The sequence below is a fragment of the Rhinolophus ferrumequinum genome, chromosome 2, assembly GCF_004115265.2.
Source record: "Rhinolophus ferrumequinum isolate MPI-CBG mRhiFer1 chromosome 2, mRhiFer1_v1.p, whole genome shotgun sequence".
NCBI lineage: Eukaryota > Metazoa > Chordata > Mammalia > Chiroptera > Rhinolophidae > Rhinolophus > Rhinolophus ferrumequinum.
The window spans coordinates 64,886,227-64,912,027 of record NC_046285.1 but is presented as its reverse complement, the minus strand read 5'-3'; the positions used below and the strand labels follow the sequence as shown (position 1 = coordinate 64,912,027).

General features: G+C 35.9%; 1 protein-coding gene across 2 annotated transcripts in view; it reads right to left on the bottom strand.

The window, feature by feature from the left end:
• Window positions 1-4,878: 4,878 nt before the first annotated feature.
• Window positions 4,879-25,801, bottom strand: part of ZMAT3 (zinc finger matrin-type 3) — a 33,076-nt gene continuing 12,153 nt past the window's right edge. Inside the window, exons 3-6 of one of the 2 annotated variants that reach the window (XM_033091536.1) lie at window positions 12,753-12,872; window positions 10,273-10,439; window positions 10,051-10,151; window positions 4,879-8,130 (exon numbers count right to left, since the gene is read on the bottom strand). In XM_033091536.1, coding sequence (XP_032947427.1) covers window positions 7,919-8,130; window positions 10,051-10,151; window positions 10,273-10,439; window positions 12,753-12,872 — 600 coding nt within the window. In that variant the 3' untranslated portion in view covers window positions 4,879-7,918. The remainder of the gene's footprint in view (window positions 8,131-10,050; window positions 10,152-10,272; window positions 10,440-12,752; window positions 12,873-25,801) is intronic. The other variant, XM_033091547.1, reaches the window with a different exon arrangement.

Below are 25,801 nucleotides of genomic sequence, written 5' to 3'. Positions count from 1 at the left end.
CCAAATAGTCAACTTGGTTAACTGTCCAGTTGGTACAAATTCATAATGAATAGTTCAGCAACATCGTTGCAACAAGTTTGCAAACTTAATTGTCAAACTTCCTATGCCTGGTAATGTGCTTATTTCTAGAAGCAGTAGTTGTGGTCCTGCTAAGCTCTACTTCCCTCAGAATTTGAAAAGACAAATTTTTTAGTACATCAATAAAATTGAGAACTCCAGTCCCGGGCTAACTCCAGGCATGTAGGGAGGGGGTAGGGTAGTATGGGCAGCTAGGTCAATTGTACTGCAAGCCTAAGAACTGACAATATTCCACATGACTTCAAGAAGTTCGTGGCAGATTATGTGCAGACTGATGAATGGTGAACCCAGAGCCATTGAGTCACTGAGAAAATAACATCTCCTTACTGACAATGTAATTTTTTCCCTTGATCTCCAACTCATAGGCAAACAATTTGCAGACAAGACTCAGAAACTGTTTTATTAAATTGAACACAAAATGCCTGTCATAATACCAAGCCTTTATCAGAAATCAGTACATAATTGAAGATACACAGCCAAAATGAGCCATCAACATAAGCAGTGTAAGTTTTAAATAACTTTTGGATTTCTATATTCAATATGCAGAAGAAAATAAAACCAAAAGAGCAATTTCAATTTCACAATTCACAGTTGATTGGTTTTATCCCATGACAATTTTGTCATTTCTGTAGCCCCAGAACAGAAACAGATTTCCAAAGCAATGACTGGCACTTAGCCCCAAGAGCATACACAGATGTTAAACCTCTGTTGGACAGTTAGAGAAAGTTTTAGGAAATAACCCCAATTTAATACAGTTTTGGCTGGCATTTTTTAGCTATATCTTTTAAACAGAGACATTGTTCTAGCGAAATAGCAAAGCTGTCTTAAGTTTGCCATGCCATTAAATGAAGGGTTCTAAAGTCTCCCTTGGTTTTTCTAGACTTTTATTCTGTAATTTAAAACAATAACTGCATTAAAATGCAACCTTAACAGTGAAAGCAAATTCAGTTTTGCTTCTAGATCTAGAGCATACATCCAAGAGAGGCAATTTATTGTCCTAGCGGATAAATGGAATGCTTTAGAGCAGTCTGACATACTCTAGTAAGGCATTTCAAAGCAGACACCATACTAAATTATTATGGGCAACTGAGGATACCACAAGGTAAACACCAACTAACACAGAATCAACATGAAATTCTTACAAAATGACACACAGATTTACAAACTACAGAAAGGTGCTCAAGTACCAAAAGGCAAAACACAATGACCAGCCACTCTGAAAAAGCTTTGTTCTCATGAATGCCAGATTTGCAGAGTAGAAATAAACTTTATATGTGCTTTGCCCTAGGATAATATCATTCATCCTGACACCTGGGGTTACTTTTCCTTAAAAAAATATATTGTGTAGTGAATATACACATAATCAGTGATATAGAACACTCATTTTCACTAGTGAGGGGGTCACTTAAGCACTTACATAGAAAATTATGAACAAATCATGAATATCATTGAAATGCAAAAACAAATCTGATCAAACCTACATTATTAATTAGTATTGAACAGTGAAATTTGTTTTTGTTTTTTCGTTTTTGTTTGATTGTTTGTTTTTGTTTTTAGCAATTGCATTGGCTTAATGAGGAACTGCCCATGAAAAGCTCTTTAAGTTCAAAAAAATCATGAAATGCCTGCAAATGAAAGTCTAATGAGTAAAAATACATATATTCATTTTAAGGGTCCCACAGGAAGTATTCAGTTATTTTAGAAGCCATGAATCTTACCAAACTAGCAAAAGAATATGAATCAAGCACATTGAAGTTTCAATTCATTGCACCTTCGTGCCCTGGAGCAAGTCAATTAAATTATTTGTCCATAAACAATTGGCATAATAAATGCTTATGTCAAAAAATAAATTCTAAACTGTATTAAAGCTAAAGATGGTTACTAAGGCTCACAATCCCAACAATTCATTGTACAGTACAATCATTTTCAATCCTGCTAATTATGGCTAGTGGAAGCATGGGCAAGTACCATTCTCAGGGAATTCAAAGGCTTTAGATAAATTAATGGTTTTAACTTTCTAAACTACTTAATCTGCCCTTCTAAAGTTGTTTAAAACAGCTCGTCATTTATGGGTTTGACTGTATTCCTCCAGACTTTCTGGCAGAACAGGTGAAAGTAGTGAAAGAAAAAATGCGGTAACATTGAGAAAAGCAGCAGTAGGTTGAAATGAGGTATAAGCTGATTTAATAAGCCCCAATTAATAATTTACAGTTTTTAAAGAGCTGCATAGTTCAGCAAAAATACATCATAACAAGAGGGACACAGGAAAAATTCTTATTGTGAAACTTTAAAATGTATGACAACTAAGCATGTAAAATGACCAATACCAGAAAAGTTCAGTTTGAAAAGAAGTTGTCTTCCCTCTGTCCAAGCATATACAAAAACAAACTGGAAGGCTAAAATCCACAGGGGAAAAAATATGTTAATTGGCTCAGGTTAACAACTTCATGAGTTTAAGAAACTTACGATCTAAACTTAGGATTGAGACACTGTTTTTTAAAAGATATTAATATTTAAACAAATATTAAACTCTAGCAAATGACACCTATGCTGAAGTGTTTAAGGGAAATGTATTCTCTGAAATTTACATGAAATGTATATTTTAAAAAACTCTGTGGATTGATGGATGACAAGAGGAATGGACAGATATGTGGTAATACAAGCATAGTAAAATATTGATTGTAGAATCCAGTGGTGGGTATATTGTAAACCTTTTCTAACTCTGATTATGTGTTTGAAATTTTTCAAAATAAAATGTTAAGTAAAATGTTAATATTTCTACAATAAAATCAATTTAGCAGTGTTTTAAAGACTCAAAGTTCTCAGGATTTAGAATTTTAGAAATTATCCGAAGTAGGGAAAATTTGGGTTTAAAAGGCCTCAAACCTGATTTGTGAAGATCCTTTTTTTAAATGTAGAGACAAAGTAACGCAATTTATAATTACTGTGCATGACAATCTCTTTACATACTTCATTTGCAAACACCTACAGAGAGGTGCAAACACCTCTCCTCTCTACAGAGAGACAAGTTTGAAAAAGACCACTGGAATGAAGTTTTTCCAAACATCAGTGTCAAGCTCTTCCCAACCATCATACCACCATTCACTAACTATAAATGTAATACAGATAAAGGTGAAAAGTGGTAAGTATTGCCAGTCTGGGACAACTGGATTCATTTTCAGGGTGTATGGTTCCTGATTAATAATGATAACAGTTATATTCAATAACAAATTGAGATTGCATTAAGACAAAAAAAAAAAAAGATGTAGAACACACAGTTCACACAGACCTTTGCTATTCCAAGATCCTGTTTAATGAATTTTGATTAACGGCAATAAATTCTATGATCTCTTCTTTCTGTGAAACGCTAAAATCTTGCTAAAGGCACTCATATTCTGGGCTTAATGGAGACAGGGTCACAGGGGACCATATGCTAGTATTTTTTTTTTGGTAGCTACCCAGAGAGGGAGGTTACAAATGATCCTCCCATTTAAGATGGAAGAAAATGTCAAACAGCTATCAGTAGAAATGTCTTATGAGAAGCTATTTACACAGCTATTTGTCCACTCAATTAGACTGAGAGTAATAACTCACAATGGTAGGAATCCACCACCAAAAAAAAAAACCAAAAGCAACGACTAAGTACTCATTATGTGTGAAACTGCTGACCAGTGATTTAGCTGGTAAAAGAAAAAAAAAAAGAAAAAAGTTTGTAAGGTAGAATACTTTTTAAACAGCTCTTCCACAGCCTGTATTACACTTTTGTCTATACTGACAAAATATTTCTCTATTTCTAAAGCAGCTCTATTGTCCTTGCATATGCCTCACCAAGTCCTTTACAGAGTACTTCCAGCCTAAGTTCTGACATTGAGGAAACAAAATAGATTAGATTTCAAACCCACCATTCCTAGCCCTCTATGAAGAAGATACTATGCTAAATAGTTATGTCTCCCCTGACACAAGCAAACACATTTTACACAGGTCACTGGACAGTCCTCAAAGTGTAGTTGCTCAGTTCCTGTCAATTCAGGAGTGAAGGAACCATAAATCCCACAGTTAATCCTTAAAATCTATCTACAGCGGAAGAATTAAATATATATATGTATATATATGTATATATACATATATATACATATATATATACATACACACACACATATATATGCACATACACATATACATGTATATATATTTAAAGATTTTATAAAGATATTTCAAGATATAAATATATATATTTAAAGATTTAAATATACATATTTAAAGAATGCATATGTATATAAGTATACACACATATATGTATGTGTGTGTGTATATACATATATCTTTTTATCCTTGACAAAGTATAGCTACGTAGCTATAGCAACTACACCAGTGCTGTAGAACAGCTTTGTAAATAAGGTGGAAGAACATGTGCTTCCTTTTAGCTGTTTGGGTCAGAGGGATATAAGGATGATCTCAGATAGCCACAATTCTTCATTCAATCACAGGGTTTCAAAAATCCTAACTGGTTTTCTAAGTGTACCAACTCATTAGAAAGGGAAAATAGTGAGGAAGTTGGAGGAGGAACTTTTTCAAAATGGATGGTATAAAAAATATTTACTTATAGAATTCAGTGCAATAAGAGCTAGGCAGACAAACGTAATAAACAACATGCACATATTTACAAATTGCAATAATGATACACCAATATGAGACCAAAGTATTTTCTGCTCAGTTTGGAGTCAAAAGGATTATTACATAGCACACTCAGTTTTGTAGCTTAGTTTTTTTGGGGGGAAAAAAAAACACTTCAAAGGCATATGCAATCCAATCTTTTAATTGGAACACAGAATTTTTCCTTTACAAGTTCTCGCTCTCAGTATCTTAGAAGAGTTTCTAATCGTCATCTTCTAACATTGCTTTTGAATGACAACTTACACAAAGATATTCACAGAGTAGAGACCTGGATGCCATGAGTTCTTCTGGCAGATGATTACTGAAATCTACTTAATTTAATTGACTAAAGGTTTTCCGTTGTTTAGGTCTCTGTCCATCCTTGTATACAGCATATAAAAGGTATTAATATGACTCCTGGGGTGCAAATTCTAAAGCACATTACAGAGCAGGACTGGACTTCACACAATGAAATCAATGGAAATCACATATTACTGACTGCAGTAGTAACAACAACCTTCTTTGACAGGGAAAAAAACACTGTCTATAGGAATGCATGAGTTTGAGAAACTGTACCATGCAGAGATGTATTTATTTGGGCATTTCCTTTCTGACAACCTCTGGCACCCTTTGCTTCACCTATGGAACACAGGAGAATATTGCAAGGTAACAAGCCTAAAACGCAACCCACTGTCATAGAGATTTGTGGGGGAGGGGGGTTGGGGGTTATGTGTATGTAACCTCTATAAATACTCATGGAAGTTATTTATCAACTTCCTAGAGTTTGGAAATTAAGGAACAAACTGAGTTACTGTAGGCAATATGGTATCTAAAGTGTCATATAAAACAAACACATAGCTTTTTTTTAGTGCAAAGAAATATAGCAAGTAAGAAATAACACTATAAATCTAACTTTTTTTTTAAAAAAGAAAATGCGTTTATGCATTCATAATATCCATTAAGGGCACTGGGAGACTGGAAACCTGAATACTCAAGGCCAGAAAAAAACATCAAGGCCTTAAATCCACTGCTTTTTATGTATACATAATGGAGTTGTTAAGTGGGGAGAGCGAGGGAAACTCTTCCTTCAACTTTATTTGCAAAGGACAAACAAATGTCACTTTTACAAAATGTAAATTCTTATGCACAATCTTTTACTGTGATCTCAAATAAGGATTCAATAAAATCTTCTCTATGGTATCACAGAAAACCATATATATATATATATATATACACACATATATATATGTATGTGTATATATATATGGTTTTATATATGTATGTATGTATATGTATATCTATATAAATACACATATGGAGAGGAAAAATGAAATTTTGACACAATCACAGAACCAAGTGGCCAGCACTGTAATATTTAAAATCTACCAAAAAATTGTCCTGGCAGCAAAATGAATAACCTACTGACCAATAAAATAAGCTCTAAATTGCTCTAAACTAATCAACTATACTTTATAGATTAATGCACAAAGGGTTATTATACTAAGTCACAGGTGTGGATAGAATCTCAATAGAACATTATTTCATGATTTTGTCTCTTGGGGAAAAAAAATGTATTAAACAATTCTACTTTTCAGAAACCACCACTTCAACAGAAGAATAACTTGATACTGTACCAGAGGTTAATCACAAAACTGAATTTTAAATGTGGGTCTAGATTGTTCAAAAATTGTTTAGAAGTATTAAAGGACAGGAATCATGATTATGATTTTCCTTCTCCCCATCTCTTTGTCTATAGGATTCTCAAGAAAAAATAGTTTTGTTTTGTTTTTAATTAGTAATATAAGCATCCAAGGATACTTATAGTGCAAAGATACTGTTCTATATATAAACTTCTATATGGCCTTTCAAAAGAAGTATGGATGAGCACCTGTCTTATCCATGTAAATATAGTAAGTAGATAAAATACGGTTAAAGAAAGTTCATAGAATACTCCATTAGTTAATCTAGACATATACTAGAGCTTTATTTTAAAAACAAAATACAAAAATAATAATACTGTTGTAATTATCAGATACCAAGTGACCTATAATGTACTTCTATTATCTTTGAGGAAGCTGAATTACAAAGAATGAAATCAAAGTTCATGTATTTTTCTACTGGAAATGATGTACTGAAATTTGATTAACTTTTTCCATTCCTCTCTATCTATGAAACAGTAAGGTAGCAGTATTTTTAGGACAGCCAACAAACTAGCAAAACAGAGAAGAATGTAAGTAAAATGTAAGAATCAGTTTATCATCTAAAAAGTCTGCCAAACCAAATATCAAGAGATCTAAACTTATGATTAAAACCATCATATAAGTACAAGTTATTATCAATGAAATAACTCTAAATTGAAAAATCAAACACATCTTTACATTTTCTAAAACCAGCTGAAAAATATTTTTTAAAAAATATCACATCTATCTTAAATTCATTGGATATTCAAATGTGGGGTTTGGAAATCCCATAACATAGCTAGAGAATGAAATGAGCTTATTAGACAAACGAATTCAACCGAGAGGGGAGCAGGGAAGAAGGTGGCATTTAAATGTGTGAAATCCGTAACTGGAAATGAAGTTTCACTGTTTGGAAGTCTACAAGCATATTGGAAGTGTTTGAATCCAAGAACACTTGCATTTCAGTAATGGGAGGACATGATAAAGGAGAAAATGTCCTGGGAAAGACCCTAATGCAGTTTATAATAGTAAATCCTACAGACAAGGCATTGAGTTGAGGTGGTGGTTCCAAAGAAGCCTTGGGAAACTGAAATCTCTGCTTAACATGTTTTTACTATGCTCTGAAGTAAGAACTCAATAAAATTCTTTACTTAACAGTGCACAAATATAAAATTGCAAAAGAAGATGAAATGTTTAAATAGTTAAAGCTCTAAGTGATCAGGCTACTAACTGACCAGAACTTGGTCAAGATAAAAAATGATTTCTCATGGGGTAAATAGGTCACATGCTCTAAGTAACTCAGCACAACTGATCTGAAAAAACATCATGACCTAAGAAGCACGTTGTTTTCCTTCCCCAGTTTTGACACCTCATGGTACCACTGCAGGTTACACGTATTAACATTAAGCAGAGGAATGTACTCAGATCAAAAGGACCACAAAGCAGGGCATGTTGACAGAAGGCAAACAACAGGCAGGCCGAGCTGCTCTATCTGAACACAGCAATTACTATACATAGCCCAGATTCTCCATCTCATTCCTGTACCGCTGTTCAGACACCTTGCTTTTATGTTGCTTGCTCTCTAAATGCTGCCGGAATTCCATCTCTTCGCCAGCCCCAACATTACACATTGAGCAGTAAAACTGGCCACTTGGAGTAACGCACATGGCCAGATCACGCGGAATTCTCTGCCGAGAGCGGCGATTGAAATACGGACCTGCTAAAGCAAGAGACAAAGGTAATGTATTCACTTCAAAATATTCACTAAGTGAATGACAATGGTCTGATCAATTTTCAGTGTAATTTGCATTTCTAAATTAAAATTATGAAATTCACAGATTATTAGCTTTAAATGACAGTGAAGTTAATGGGTTTTTTAAATTACAATTTTATAAACATTCAATCTAAAAGCTAAACTGATTCCTCCAACTATTGTCAGAAAGGTCACTGTAGAGCTAAACCCAAATTCTAAATGACAATGGCTCTGAAAAGTGAATACAATTTAACAAATAATGTAATTTCCAAGCATTATATGAAAAGTTTTATAATTATGCTAACTCTTTAATCTAAAAATTCTATTTCTAAGAATTATCCTAAGAAACTTTAAGAATTTTTGTATAGAGATTTATAAACAAAGACATTTATTTCATCAGTATTTATAAAAGCTTTGGGGTGGGGGGTGGATGTGGGGAAAAGAGAGATCCAAAAATACAATTTGAAAAATTATGGAAATGACTGCAATGGAAAACCATGCAGTCACTAAAAATAATGAAAACTCTTTAATTACATGAAAATATGTTTATAATATACTATGAAGTGAAACAAGAATATCACAAAGTTTAATCACATTTCTATTTTAAGGAAGTAATACATAAAGATTGAAATGACATATACAAAAAATGTTGGTAAAATTACTGATAATTTTATTTCCTTCTTTTTACATAACTGATTTCTTAAGTTATACTAAGCTTTTTAATTTAAGGCTTTTCTCAAAATATTACTTTCATTGCATCCTACAAATTTGATATATTTTTATTACAGTTTGGTTCTAGGAATTTTTAATATCCAATATGATTTCTTCTTTGACCCATGAGTTATTTAGAAGTGTTTTTAAATTTCCAAATAAAAGAAAATTTTGTGTTTTTTATGTTTTTGTTATTGACCACTCATTTAATTGTACTCTGGCCAGAAAACAATCTAAACTGCCTTCTGTCCTAAAGTTTATTTTATCTAATATTGATATAGATATCTCAGCTTCCTTCATTTCAGCTAATTTTTTTTTGTAATCTAATCTTATGTTCCTTTTCCTTTAACTGGAACTTTAGTAAACTTACATTCATTGTAATAACTAATATATGCTTAGACTTTTATTTTTTTAAAAGCACATATTACATTGTGCTTTCTATATTCCTTTTTTTCTATGCTTCTCTTACCTTTCCAATTAACATTAATTTTTACTGTTCACATGAATGACCTGTGCTGGTATATGTATTCATTGGAGGCTGGGGTAGGGAGAGGATAAGGGACTTCTCAGTCCTATTTTCCCTACTGAAAATAATCAAAATATGCAGAAAACATTCCTATAAACTAGTACTTGTAAACTAAAGGTATTCTAGATCAGAATCACTGAGGAAGCATTTTCAAAGCATACATATGTCTGAGTCCTACCCCAAATTTACTAATTGAAAAGCTCTAAGTCATGGTGCAGGCATGTGCATTTTGTAAAAAACTCCCCAGGTAATTCTAATTCACTACCCTGGTTAAACACCATTGTTATAATATTTTTTATTCCCCCCAGTAAATGGAGATTTAACATTGGTGCAACTTTAAACCAAATAACCCATTTTTATAATGCATTTTACATTTCTCAGATGGCAAACACCAGAAGAAATATAAAGGGACCATGATAAGAGACCTTAAAACATAAACTATAGTTTAAAATCAAAATAAATAATATCCTAAATAGTAAATAAATAAATAATAAATAAATCAGACCTGAAATAAGCACCAGTTTGAAAAGACCAAACAAAACAACAGCTAACTCCAAATTCTCAGGGCTATCTATTACCATTAAAAGAAAGAAAAATAAAGGAAACCACTTGCAGAATGTAGCCAAGGTATGTGGAAATCCACAGGATACCTGAATTATTCTGCACTGTATACATATTTCTCCTATTAGGCATCATCTTATATTCATTCCCTTCTTTCCGGGTTCGCCGTTGACCGGACTCTGAGGATTCCCTGGAGAAAAGAAATTTTTCAAGAGTGAGACTTTTAAACAGGGATCCCTTTCAACTCTTTCTCTCTGAAGACAGACAGTCTCACACAACACTGTGGCCTCAGAGAAAACGGCAATACCTACGAGAACGAGTTACTCTGAGCTTCCGCCAGCCGCAGTCTCTTGGCGTGATTCTTCCCTTGATAGTGAGCCTGAGCCACGGCCGGAGAACTAAAGGAGGCATCACAGAGCTTACAGTAATCGTTCTCTGTGGCCAGGATCACTCGGCCTCCCGGCTTAAAGGGGCCCACCTGACGTCAAAGACACAAGAAACAAGGTTAAAAAAGCTCTGGATCTTACTCCCTCCTTCTCCTCAAAGTTCCTTTTAAGAGTTGAAAAGGAACCAAAAGTTATGGCATGACCACAAACACTCAGCTTTATAAGGAAAGGAAATAATTCATTCCAGGGGGAAAAAAAAGGTTATAAGACACCTAATCATGGTTTTGCATGATAATCACCAATGTACCACTGATGAATGGCTCATTGCTATTTCCACTGATGAATTTTTTTTTTTTTAAGTTTAAAAACCCAGCATGGAAGATTTAGGGTAGTATAGTTAAGACCTAAAAAATCACATTACCAGAAAAAGTAAAGTCTGCTCAGACTCCACCAACAAGTATTTACTGAATGTCTACTGTTTATAGGGTTCGCTACTTAATGCAGAAGCTATATACAGACATCTACTAAAAAATGAGCCCCTGCCCTCAAAGAGTCTACAAATTAGCTACAGATATGATATAATTAGGGAAAAATAATCAGAAGATCCAGACAATTGTATTCGGGTTAGGAAATAATGAGTTACGGGAAATCTAACACAGTGCCTAGAAGATAGTATGTACTCAAAAATTATTGTGGTTTAACAAAAAATGGCATACTAGATTTTGTCTGGAGGACAATACCTATACAAGAATCTGGAAAGCATAACTTATCAGGACCAGCTGAAGGAAATAACACTCTTTCACCTAGAAAGAAAGATTTTTCTGAGGACAGGATAGCTGTCTTCAAAAATCACCAACGGTTATGCAATGAAAGCAGGTGAAGGCTGCTTGCCCGGGAGGGGGAGCTGGTCCCCAGGAGGCAGCCACCATTCTGTTCTAGAGCAGCCTTCAGGAATCAGGAATGTGACAACGACACCACCTGAAGGTCTCTCTGGGAATTTTCCTTTCCTCTGATTCTGTTTTTAACATATTTCATTTACCCCCAAGAATTCATGAGGATGGAGGAATAGCTGGTATTGCTATCTGTAAGTACTGGAACACCGACATTCAGAAAAGTAAAATTATCCCTTGGTGGTTAGCAGTAGAGGTCTAAAGTCCAAAAATGATTCTTGCACCACCACTTTACAAAACTTGTAACTCCGTGGACAAGTTACTTAGCTCACCTGAGCTTCTAATAAACTTCTAGGTGAGACCTGTGTTGCTGGCCCCATGGGTTACACTTTGAGTCCTAAGAGGTGAAAATAGTACCTGTAAGTTATTGCAAGCATGACATGAAGTCAGGGTCCAGGATGAGAGGGAGGCACGGCAGGCACTTGCCACGGGCACAAAATAGGAGAGAGTACCAAAACAACTCAGCAATCAAGATAAATAACATTTCAATGGAATATTTTTACAAATCAAACCTAAGGCAAAAAAAAATCAATGAGGAACACAATTTCAAAATTTTAAATAAGGACAGGAACTGTAACAGTGCCATGCCAACCCACATTGTAAGCTGAGGCGAAAAGAAAATCAGGAACACTTATCCTGTCTTCAAGTTTTTGACCTTTTATTAACCATTGATTTTATTTTTTACATTAATTTTGAATTTTTAAAATATTTATTTTGACGACTGAGTTTTTCGTCTCTCCATTAAATTTTGTACTCAAGTCGAGTGCACCCTCGTCCCAGCCCTGAATGAAATAATGCATGGAAAGTGCTTAGCACAGTGCTTGGCATAGTAAGCACTCCATCAGTCATTATGACTACTGTACTGTTCCATGGACAAGTAATAGTTCAGAGACAGAGTAAGGAGTAGAATCCATATGTCAGAGTCATAAAGTACAGGAATATCTTGCATGAAAGACATGCTGTATCTTCCAAAGAGTGAAAGGAACTCTGCTCTCAACCAGAAGGAGTTTACATGGGCTCACTGCACAAAGGTTAAAAAGAGCAGTTGGTTGGAGTGGTGGTGGGGGGGGAGGGGGTTGGCAATCTCAAGAGACTGATCTTGCTGGAAGGTATCAACTGCAAAGATAAATGTTTTAAAATCTCTCTCTACTCAGGGTTAGTTGGTTTTTGTTCTAGCTTAACCTAGACCTTCAGGGTCATTTAACCCAGAATTTTGAGAAATGCATAGAGAAAAGACTCATGAAACAGCATTTGTTTCATCATGCATCACAATGAGCAATCTCCACGCTCATGGATGTGGGCATGCATTGAACCCAGCACTACAGTTCAGAGTTGAAAGTGCCAAGTGGGACCTTTCAAGACTTTCTGCCCACCTGGGCCTTGATGGGCACTCTCACAAAGGTCATCCATGACCCTGTGTGCACTGGACTGCTGCCCCCGTGACGCGTGTCTCACCTGCGCAGGGACCGGGGCAGCCGGAGTAGCCACAGGTTCCACCGCATTGCTCATTCTGGCCGGAGGAGGACAGCTGTTGGCTGCATAGTAATTTCGGAGTTTCTTACCATGATTTTTACCCTAGAAGTAAGATGAAATGGGTAATCACCATGGAGAAAATTTGTCGAGTTAATATACTTATTAAAAAAAAAAAATAGAAAAAAGAAAAAAAGAAAGCACTACATTTTATTCTTTCAGGTAGATGCAATACGGGGATAAACAGACCACCAGCTAGATCTGATTACTTGATTGTAAAGAGACTGTACTCTTCAGTTCTAACAGAAGGATTATATTTATCCGGGAAACACAAGGGAACAAAGCCAAAAGAATTAATTTCCTACATATTTATGGAAAAGTATCACATTTTTCCAGTGATCTGTGTCCTCCCCCGACTTGTTGCCATTCATATGCCACTGCCTAAATATGAATCTCATAGACACTCTGATCTAATCTACAATGGATAATCCAATTATTTTTACACAAAAAAAATAGCACTTACAGAGTATCTTCTTACTCTGTGCATTAGCTCATTTGCTGCTCACGAAAATCCTATAAGAGGGATTTGTTAACATTATCCACTTATGACAGCTGAGGAAGTGTGACCTAGAGATGGGGGAGGGGTTGGTACCGGCTGCCAGCACCTTGAGGGAGGCCGAGCCGTGGAGCCAGAGCCTGAGGCGGGCCGCCCGAGTCTGAAGCAAGGCCGTTTCACACAGCATGACGGCTTCAGGACGCACTGCGAACCTCTGTTAAAATGGATTTGCCTCTCTTCTTGTGTTTTCTTTTAAGTCATTATTCACATGACTATCCTCCTTGAACTAATACAAATTGGTGGGAAGGGTCCATGGTCTAAAAGCATTCTAAATGAGGGTAAATTACTCCTTAAACTGCAGTATATTATTCCTTAAACTGCACTGTAAAATTCAAACCCGTAGGCAAACATTTATTCACCATGTACTACGTAGATGGGAAGCCCTAAAAATAAATAGGACTGGCACAGGCTTTACAGGAGAGAGACACAGAAGCAGTTAATTAATGAGGTAAGTCCCGCCTTCTGACCACTGGAATGCCCTAAAGGTACTCTCACCAAGGTCACAGTGACCTCCAGGGAGTCAAAGCCAGCGGTCACCGTCATGTCTGTGCCTTCATCACAGTCTGACTCTAAGCAGCACGACACAGTTGATACTCCCTTCCTTCTACTGTCTTCCATGACTCCCTCTTACACCTCTACCTCTCATTCTCTAAAGGCTGTGGTGCCCAGAGCTCTACCCTCAGCTCTCTCCTCTCTCCATCTACACTCAGACTCTGAGTTATTCTGGCCAGTTTCATAGCTTTAAAATATAATCAATAAGTTGGTGACTCCTCAAATTATCTATGTCCATCCCTGTCAGGGATAGACCGCACATTTGTGTCCCGCCAAAAATCATACACTGCGGCCTAATCCCAAAATGATGGTCTTCGTAGGTGAGGCCTATGGGAGGTACGGAGGTCTTGACGGGGGAGCCTAATTAGGGCCCTTTTATGAAGAGGCTAGAAGTCCGTACCCCTCACTCCTTTTCCACCATGTGACAATACAAGAGGAAGTAGCTGTCTGCAGTCTGGAAGAGGGTCCTCAGCAGAACCGAACCACGCACTCTGATATCAGACTTCCAGCCTCCAGAACTTGGAAACACAATAGTTCATTGTTTAAGGCACCCAGTCTCTGGTAATTTGTTACAACAGTCTAAACCAAGCCCTGAGCTTCAGAGCGATCTGTCCAACGGGCCTTCCTGCCACACACACTTTGCAGTCTTAAGAGACATATCCAACTGGAAATATCTAAAACGTAACTCTTGATTCCTCCACCACAGACATTTCTCATCACAGCCACCACCACTAGTCATCCACACATCAGTAAATGACACCCAGTTACTCAAGAAAAGCCAAGGAGTCCTTTTCTTGATTCCACTCCTCCTTAAAACCAACACATCTAATCCATCAGCATGTCCTATAAGCCTACCTCCAAAACGCATCCTAAGTCATTCTACTTCTTTCCATCGACATTACAAACATCACAGTAATCTAAGCCACCAACATTTTCCACTTACAGCAACAACTCCTAACTGGTCTCTGCTCTCACTCGTGTCCTGTAATTCTCCTCATATCAGCCAGAGTGAGAATTTTAGACATAAATCAGACCATGTCATTCTCTCAAAGGAAAATCTTCCAATGCTTTCCCACAGACTTAAAATCGACAAATCTTTCCTATGAGGCCCTACTTGACCTGGCTCTGTCCACTTCTCGGATTTTATTTCATATGTTTCCCCTGCTCATTAGGCTCCTGCCTCACTGGCCTTTCTGTTCCTTAAACATGCCAAACTCACTCCCGCTCACTTTGTACTTGCTGTTGCTTCTGGCTAGAATATTCTTTCAGGTGGCTGCAAGAGGGTTCCTTCTTGGCTTTCAGGTCTCAACTCAAACAGCACCCATGCAACCTGAAGTGTCATGCCCACCTCCACCCACTCGCCCCACACACGCTCTCCACCATAACTACATTGTGTGCCTTGACTTTTTATCTCGTTACCACTTACCACCATTGAAAATATTATTTGGTTACCTGTTTCTTTCTCTTTCCTACCCTCTGGGATATAGACTCTTCGAAAATAAGAACCTTGCTGGTCTCGTTTACTGTTCTATCCCCCACGTGTAGAACAGTTTCTAGCATATAGCAGGCCATCAATAAATATTTGTTGGATAAATGAATCGAGTGGTATAATGGAGATAGATAAACTGCTAGAACACCAAGCAGGAATTTCTTACTTCTGACTGAATGTGTCATGGAAGGCTGCCTTGAAAAGCGGACATTTTTGAGTCATCTTTTAAAATGAGCAAAAGTGTACCAGGCATTTAAGGAGCCAGGGGAAAGAAAACTGGGGACAGAGCAAACAGTCTGTGCAAAGACCCAGCCTGCGGGAGAGATGGTCTTCAGGATCCTTGGGAGAAGAGGGAGGAGGTGAGACGCACGGGGGCTAATCCTTAACGGTTTTGTCCATGACCCAGAACTTGGACTTTAGAGGCAGCAGGCGGCCTCTGAAGGACCTGAAGCAAAGCAGTGGGATGACTGGATTGTATTCGCTAAAGATCAGAATGGGGATAAATTAGAGTAAATCAAAGCTAGCAGTTGGGAATATAGAGAAAAAAGCCAAAGACAAAACCTAGGACACTAAAATATAGACTGTAGTAGAGAACGAGGATCCAGAAACTTAGATAGACTGGGGCCGGCCCAGTGGCTCAGGTGGTTGGAGTGCCCAGAAAATTAGATAGAGAATGCCTGGCCTATGAAGGAATAGGAAAACCAGACAAGTATAGTATCACAGAAGCCTAGAACAAGTTGTTTCAAAAGAATGGTCCAGTTAGATACATTGTAACCCAGAAACCCTACTTCTAGGCTTTACCAAACAGAAACACATCTAAGGAGATACCTATAAGAATGTTCCTAAAAGGACTGTAACAGCCGAAAAGTGGAAACAACTTAAGTGTCCATTTAGAAGATAATGGATAAATTGTGGTCAGTCATACAATGGAACACTATTTACAGTAGTGAAAATCAAAAGCCTAGGATCATGCATGGCAACAGGAATGATTCTCATAACAAAATGTTGAATAAAAAGCACGAGTTGCAGAAGAAGATATTTAAGAATAATCATTTGAATATGGAGGTTTAAAACATGAGAAACCACTACATATTATATAAGAAAACATACATGTAGCAAAAGTACAAAACAAATATGGGGAAAATAAATACCAGTTCACTATAGTGCCTACAGCTGGGAGCACAGGAAGGGATACAATTGGGAAGGGAGACAGGCGGCTTCAACTGAATTGATAATTTTCACTCTTAAAACTAGATGGCAAATACACATGCTTATTATGTTATTTTCAGTACTCTTAGGTTTGAAGGATTTCATAATAATTTAAAACAACAATAACAAAAAAGGGAGTGGTTTACCAGGTCAAGTGCTACTGTGGGGTGAGGACACAGAAGTAACGGTTGGATTGTAAAAGACAGAGATTAAGAGTAACTTTGGTAAGAACCATTTCAGTGGAATAGGGGGGATGACAGGTATATGGAGAGTGGCTTAAGGAGAGAATGAGAGATGTGACAATGGAGACCATTAGTATAGGCAACTTTTTAGAAAAGTTCTATGACAAGGAGAAGAGAAATAGGGTATAGAGTTAGAGGGGGAAATGGGTCAGTGAAAAATTTGTTTTAAGATGGGTTTTACTTAGCCGACTTTGCATGACAACAGGAAGAAGTCAGTAAAAAAAAGAACAGAGGATGCAGAAGCTACAGCATGGCTACAGGAGCACAGTCCACGGAAAGGCAGAAGATGGGGTACACAGTACTATGGGAGGGGTCCACATTAGATAATAGCAGGGATTTTATTTTCAAAGCAGTATCTACAGGAGTATTCAAGCAGATATTGCATCCATCACATAATGGTAATAATGACAACTAACAATGTTTGAGCACTATGTGACTGACAGTGTTCTAAACAATTCATAAATAGTACCTCATTTAAGCTTCATGAAATCTCTCTCAAGTAGGTATAATTATTATTTCCATTTTACTATGAGGAAACTAAGCTCGGAGGGTTAAAAACTTGCCCGAGAGCTTCCAGAGAGTTGGGTAGCAGCTGCCAATATTTGTATCTCCCCATATATCCCTTACAAACAATACAGAACAATAAGAAAAACAAATAAAACTACACACACATCATACCTTTCACAGAACTAGACACCACAGAATGTCCAGACTTCAAAATAAGTGTAGGTGAAAAACACAAAATATCAAACCCCACAGAGCAATTACTCATGCTCCTCCATAATCCTTCACAGTAAACAAGAATGGTCTCACAAAAACTGTCGGAAAGAGAGAAGAGGAGGCTAGCAGAACACCTAAAACTACTTGATAATCACCACCAGAAGAAGGAAGCCTCCTAGGTTTCCTAAACTAAAGCATTATCCAATCACTGACTGCTGGAAAGGGGCTCAAATGTACACACAGTCTGAAGTGGTTGCTTCAAAGTGGCTTCTGGACGAGAAAAGGGCGAAAAAGGAGAGGCATCCTTTGGCAACTAGGAGGCCGAAGGGGAACAAGAAGCAAAACAGGAAAAGCTAGTGTCGCGCAAGACCAAGAGAAAAAAAAAGAACAGAAGACTCACAAAACCCTCCCCTGACCATTAAAAAAAAAAATTAAAGAACTGGACTTTACTGCATTGATGGAAGAAGAAAAACTTTCCAATGAATTAAGAATCTCATAAGCTACCCAAAATTCACAAAATGAACAGATGAAAACTAATCAAGTCTACACAAAGTTACTACCAAAAAATCAACACATCTCAGCAAATGAACGCACCTCTCCCCAACAACAACAAAAAACAAAACCAAAAAAACCCAACATGAAATAGAAGAAACCCTCTAAATTGAATTAAATATATTCAAATAAGAATGTGGGAATGTAAAAAACACCTTGAATCAGGAATTCAAAATGTACCCCAAAAAATGGGCAAACCACAGTGAGAAATGAAAAGAAGAGCAATTAAACTCAGGGCAAAAAAAGAATCTTGTCAAAAGTGAGGAGTAAGTACAAGTGCCAAAGGATATGAAGACTCAAATGAAAATGTAGTAAGACACATAGAAGAAAGAAAAGCAATCAAGAAAATAAAAGTGATATAAGGAAATATTTTAAAGGGTCAGAGAGGAAGCAATGAAAATGGAAGACAAGTAAAGAAGGAATAACATGTAAAACTGGAAACAATGACACAGAACTGATATTTGAAACTATAATTGTCCAAAATTGTTTAAAACTAGCCAAAAGTAAATGAAGACCTGAATCTAAATATTGAAAAGGCATACCAGATACCTGAGAAAATTAACCCAGAATAATCAAATCTAGGGTATATCTTTTTAAAGCTTTAAGATTTCAAAGAAAAGTATTTAAGCTCTCCAGGCAAAAAGATCAAATAACTTACAAAGGCAAAAGAATCAGAATGGCATCTACAATATGCAAAACAAAACAATAATGGAGAGCCATTTTTTAAAAACTTACCAAAAGTGTGAAGCAAGGATTTTATGTCTAGTCAACTATCCCTGTATCAAGTGTCAAGACTATAGAAAAACATTTTAAACATAAAGACCTTAAGAATTCAGTACTCATAAGTGTTTCTTGAAGGATCTATTGGAGCTTCATTTAACCAAGAAATGACTGGGAAAACTTCAGCAAAAGTACTGATGATACACACACACACACACACACACACACATATTTTGGTGATCCATAATTTTATATATGTGTGTGTACATATATATACATGAAGGATGCCAAAAAAATGTATACAAGTGGACACTTTGGTCAATGTTGCTCATGCAGTAGTTCGCCATAATCAGAAGTGTCTAGACGTTGATGGTAACCACTTTGAGCACTTCTTGTAACTGCAGAAGTTAAACATGACTTGTATTCATCTTTTGTTATCAGTATATACTGAGTATTACAATTTTAATAGTTTTTTCATTTCTTAAAATGTGCATACTTTATTTGGCACCCTCTGTATATAAAATTATAGATCAATGAACAAAAAAAAGGTGGAGATGAGGATGAAAGATTAACATTCAAATATTGTATGCTATAACCCATGGAAATAATGCAACAAAAAAATGAGAAAAAAAGGAAAGAGGAAGTAGAAAAAGCTCATTGATTTTGCAATAGGCAAGAGCCGGGATACCATTAAAAACTGACAAACCATATAGTAAAATATTAAATAACCAAATAGGGGAGTAAACTCATGTAAATATGCATAAATAATAGGGGAATAAAAATGGATGACAAGGGACAGTGGGGCGTGACACTGCTTTGAATATATAGTTCTGTATAGGTCTGACTTTTAGGACTATATTAACATTTCACAGACTTTAGAAAAAAGAATCAAAGCCAACAAGGACTGGGGCGGACCCAAAATGAAATACAAAGAGAAACAAACAAACCTAACTGTATGAAAAAATAACATAACCACAATGAAGAGAGAGATGAGAAAAAACTATTCACATATTCACATAGTTTCAAAGCATTGACCCCATGATATTTATTACACACACACACACACACACACACACACACACACACGTAACTTTACAAAAGAGAAACCTGGCAGGCAGCACCTCTGTAACCTAAGTAACTTTGTAAAACAGTAAATATTTTGACTATATACTGCAATGCTAAAGACAAAAGGAACAATATACAAATATTATCTTCTGGTACGCAGGTTTGTTTTTCACAGAGATATAGATTATAAATCCCTAAACTACTTTATGTGGAGAGACAGAGTGAGTGTGTGTGTGTTTTGTAGATAAAGCCTAGGTTTTTCACTATCAAAGAATGGAGCTAAACATGAAGAAAAGATAGAAGCTAGCTAGAATGAACACTATCTTGGCATCTCAAAATTGGAAGAACAGACTGAATTCAGTTTTCAAATAACTTACAAAGGCAAAAGAATGTATATGTACATGTATATGTACACGTAAATGTGTATGTGTATATATGTACATATACATACGAGTATATTACTAGCTCTGACACTGAGAGCATCTAGAAACAATGACAACCCAGTACCTAAGAGCACACCTGGCTCTTTGTTTTCTAAATACCACTCCCCAATAAAAGAAGTCTGGCTCCTTGAAGAAATGGTTGGCATGAGGAAAGGGCAAGAAAATCCTGGAATGTTTTATATTGGCAGAAAGTAAGGAAGTATCCAAAAAAAACCTGTGCAGACAAGTGAAAAGGTCACAAGCAGTAGCTTGAAGGGATTTATACTCGTCAAATCTGGGTAAATTTAAACATCAAAATAAATAATGGTAGTAAGAGATTATATCCCTAAAATAAAATAAGAATCCGTGAATCCATAGGAATATAAATAAATGAATGGATGGAAAGAAAGAAAAAAGAGAAAGATCTTCCTTAAAGTAAAATTCCAACTAATAAATGTAGAAAGAATAATTTAAAAAAAAAAAATCACCATTTGGCAAATACCACAGTAAATAATCACTGCAGGAAAGAATCATCAATGAATGCTAAAATCACTGACTAAAAATATGAGAAATAAAACATCCATATAGTCTCTAAGTATCCCCCTAGATGATACTTATTAAACACAAGAAGAAAAATGGCAACTTTACAAAGAAGAACCCTGGCAGGCGTGACCTTAGCCCGTGATCAAAGTCAACAGCACCAATGATGCAAAGTATTCACATCATGTCCTTCCCGATACGATGCCCTGGGAAGGACATAATATGACTTCTGTGCTGTTGGGTTTTCTTTAAATTAAAGTTTATTGGGGTGACAATTGTTAGTAAAGTTACATAGATTTCAGGTGTACATTTCTGTAATACATTATCTATATGTATTACATCTACATATCACATTGTGTGCAAAGGGGATCAAATGTATGGTGAAGGAAAGAGAACTGACTCTGAGTGGTGAACTTCTGTGGTATTCTTGCCAAAAACTAAAATAAAATAAAAAATAACCTGAATTTAATCATAAGAGAACATCAAACAAACCTAAATGGGGACATTCTACAAAACAGCTCTTCAAAAATTACCGGATCATAAAAGCAAAGAAAACCTAAAACTGTCAGATTAAAGGAGACATAACGAGTACATGCAAAATTTCATCCTGGATTAGATCCTAGAACCAGAAAAAGGGCATCGGTAGACAATTGGCGAAACGTAAATAGTCTGTATATTAGATAATATTGTTACCAGTATTAATTTCCTAATTCTGATCATTGCAATGTAGTTATATAAAATATTAACATGTGGAGTACCTGGGTGAGGTGCCTGCAAGAATTTTTTGTACTATTTTTAGAACTAGTTTGTAAGTTAAAAGTGATTCACACTAAAAAGTCAATAAAATTCACACTCAAAAGTAAATGGCAGAGCTAGGGACAATCTGGTTCCAGAGCCCATATCACCATGCTCCACTGCCCCACAGGACAACTCAGCAGTATTAAGGACTAGCTCAGGTATCAGAATGTTCTAAATATCTTATACACGCTAAATCATTCTTATCATCTTCTTCTGGAAGCACAGAGAAGTTAGGAAGTATTTCCACTATCATATATCTGGTACATAGTAAGACTACAATTTAAACAGTCTGACCCCAAAGTCCACGATTTCATGTTCTTAGCTAATATCCTAAGAAAAAAGATGGTAGAAAAAGTAACAATAAGAAATCAAGAGATCCTTAAAAACTAAAGATATCATTGTCAAAATTTTTCTTTAAAATCAATTTAAAATTCAAGAAGAGCTCTCAGAAATCGAAATAAAGGAATGATAAAAGAGAGAAGAGGTAAATAATATAAAGAATCCATCCAGCTGGTCCAACACAGGGCTAATAGAATTACCAGAAAAGAGAGAGAAAAAACATGAGAACAATATTATCAAAGAAATAGTATCAAAGAAAATTCCCCTGAGCTCAAGAGAAACAGGAGTATGCAAATTGAAAGGACAAATGAAAAAAGACCCAGACCTAGACACATCCATCATTGTGAAATTTCAGATACCAAGGATAAAAAGGAGAAACCAAAAGCTTCCAGGGGGGAAAAAACAAAAAAAAAAAAACAAAATTAAAGTCAGTCACCCATAAAACTGTCAAATATGAAGGGACAATGCAAACATTTTTAGACATACAGAGGCTCAGAAAAATTTACTTCCCATTACCCCCTCACTAAAGAGGGAGATACATTGTGATATACATTTATATTTATTCTTCCTTCAATTAATGTGAAGATGCATGCAAATAAGATTATTTTTAGAAAAAAAAAAAAGTATACTAGAGCATACTAGCCCAAACGAGAGAACAATGAAGAAAAGTCCAAAACTGACAGCGTGCAGCAAACCCAGAGAGCAACCAGTTGAAAATGGAGCAAGTGGAAGAACTGATGAAAAAAGGGGGATTCCACACAAGTGTGATTGAGAGTTTGAAGTGAAAAGTCAGGATATGGTAGTGACACATAATGTGAGAAAAAGAAAAGAAGAAAGGCAATGAAAAACTCTAGGAAATACCAAAGGCTACACAATTAAGTCATGATCCAAATGTGAAACAACTAGTCCCAATTAGAAAAAGGAGTCAGTGGGTTTCATGATGATAAGCGAAATGGACTGTAAGCAATAAAAAGAAAGATTTAGAAGTTATTAGATGGTTTTTTTTTAAAAAAAGTATAAGATTCTTGTATTTTAAACAAAAGTGTCAGAAACTCAAGGAAACACAAAAGTCTATTTCAAAATTATACTCCACATATGAAGCAAACTAAAATGGGCATGATTTTGAGCAATTGCTGCCGTTCATGAAAGGGTTACCCATTTTAACTTCTCTTTTGAGTAGCACTGAATTGACAAGAAAAAAATTCTGAGATGTCCTACATTAAATTACAGCAGGCCAGAGGATGAAAGGAAGAGACAGATGGGTTAACCAGCTAACAGCTGGGGGCCAAAACCCACAAAAGGTGACTTACATTTCCGAATGTATGTTGAAACTTTGAATTAACTTCCAGGTGGCGATTTCCACAATTATCTAAAGAGAAAAGCCAGGCACCACCAACTATACCAGGTGCCTCCACTTCTTGCTTAGACAAGAACTTTCCAAACTGATGCCCACCCCCAATCCAAAAAGAACAATCACTTCTTCCTTAGGGACTATGCACCTATCCCAGAACTAGCCCCACTTTACCTTATCCCACCCCATTTACCTATTACCAATGTAAATTCTTTCAAAACAAATTATATCTTTCTTCCCCAAATTCACTGTATAAAAGAGTCCTATCAATCCCAGGATGGTGGACATATTGTCTCCTCCACCTAGCCCTGCTGCTGGTAGTTTAGACTTCATGCTGCAGGACGTGGTCCTTTTTCTGGCTAGCATGTGTCTCAATAAACCCTTTCTTTCAGAAAAGTTTTTGCCTATGAAAGCTTTTGTTTAACAGAATCATGACATTGGAAACATAGATAAGAAAACAGCTCTATAGTGAACAGTATTTCCCTACTGATATTTATGCAAAAGCCGAACGTCCATTTTCAACAACTAGAATCAACCTGCAAATAAAGCATGGAAAATTTAATTTAATTATAGAATAAACAAAATGTGATCAATCTTGACAATGCCAAAGTAAAACTATAGCCAACTCAGCACAGGAGGTAGAAAGGAGAATGGAGAACAAAGAAAAGGTAGGGGATGGGTGAGGAAGGAGGAACATGCGATTACAGCTTTGCATTTGTTCTATAGGCATTATTTTGAGTAAAATATCTTTTAAGTGTTTCACAAAGGCAAATTACTAATGGCAAATGCTACAAAGAGGTCAAGTAAAAAAGAGATAGACTTGGCTGTACGATGACAGGTGCCCTTGAAAAAGACCATTTCACAACAATCTGGAATAAATGTATAAATTCCTAGAAACATACAATCTTCTAAGGCTGAATCAAGAAGAGACCAAAAATCTAAACAGACTGATTACTACCTACAAAATCGAATCAGTAATCAAAAAACAAAAGTCCTGGACCAGATGGCTTTACAGGTGAATTTTACCAAACATTCAAAGACAAAGTAGCACCTATCCTTCTCAAACTATTCCAAAAAAATTCAAGAGGATGTAAGGCTCCCAACCTCATTTTACAAGGCCACCATTACCTTGATTCCAAAGCCAGACAAAGACATTACATAAAAATAAAATTATAGGCCAATATACCTGATGAAGATTGATGCAAAAATCCTCAACAAAATATTAGCAAATCAAATGCAGCAATATGTTTAAAAGATCATACACCATGATCAAGGAGGATTTATTCCTGGGATGCAAAGTTCATTCAATATCCACAAATCAGTTAACATGATACACCACCTAAACAAAATGAAGGATAAAAACCATACAAGCGTATCAATAGATGCAGAAAAAGGGTATAACAAAAATCCAGCATCCATTTATGATAAAAACTCTGAACAAAGTGGGAACACAGGGAACATACTTCAACATAATAAAGACCACATATGACAAATCCACGACTAACATACTCAACAAAGAAAAGCTTAAGCTCAAGAACAAAACAAGAATGTCCACTCTCACCACGTTTATTCACATAGTACTGGAAGTCTTAGCCACAGCAATCAGACAAGAAAAAGAAATAAAAGGCATCCAAATTGGAAAGGAAGAAGTAAAACTGTCATTATTTGCAGATGACATGATATACAAGGAGAACACTAAAGATTCCACCAAAAAATACTAGAACTGATAAATGAATTCAGTAAAGTAGCAGGATATAAAATTAATATTCAGAAATCGGTTTTATGAGTATACACCAATAACAAACTATCATAAAAAGAAATTAAATAAACAATCCCATTCATAATTGCATTAAAAAAACAAAATACCTAGGAATAAATTTAAGCAAAGAGGTAAAAGACTTGTATTTGGAAAAGTATAAGACATTAAAGAATGAAATTGAAGAAGATAGAAATAAATGGAAGGATTTATCATGTTTATGGATAGAAAGAATTATCATCATTAAAATTTCCATACTACCCAAAGCAATCTGTAGATTCATTGCAATCCCTTTCAAAATACCAATGGCATATTTCACAGAACCAGAACAAATAATCCTAAAATTTATATGGAACCATGAAAGATCCCAAATAGCCACTGCAATCTTGAGAAAGAAGAACAAAGCAGGAGGTATCGCGCTACCTGTATCATACTATACTACAAGGCTATAGTAATCAATAGCATGCTACTGGCATAAAAACAGACTTATAGATCAATGAAACAGAACAGAGAGCCCAGAAATAAACCCATACCTATATGGTCATTTAATCTATGATGAAGGAGACAAGAATATACAATGGGGTAAAAAGAGCATATTCAATAAATGGTGTTGGGAAAACGACAGATACATGCAAAAAAAATGAAACTGGACTATCTTTTTAT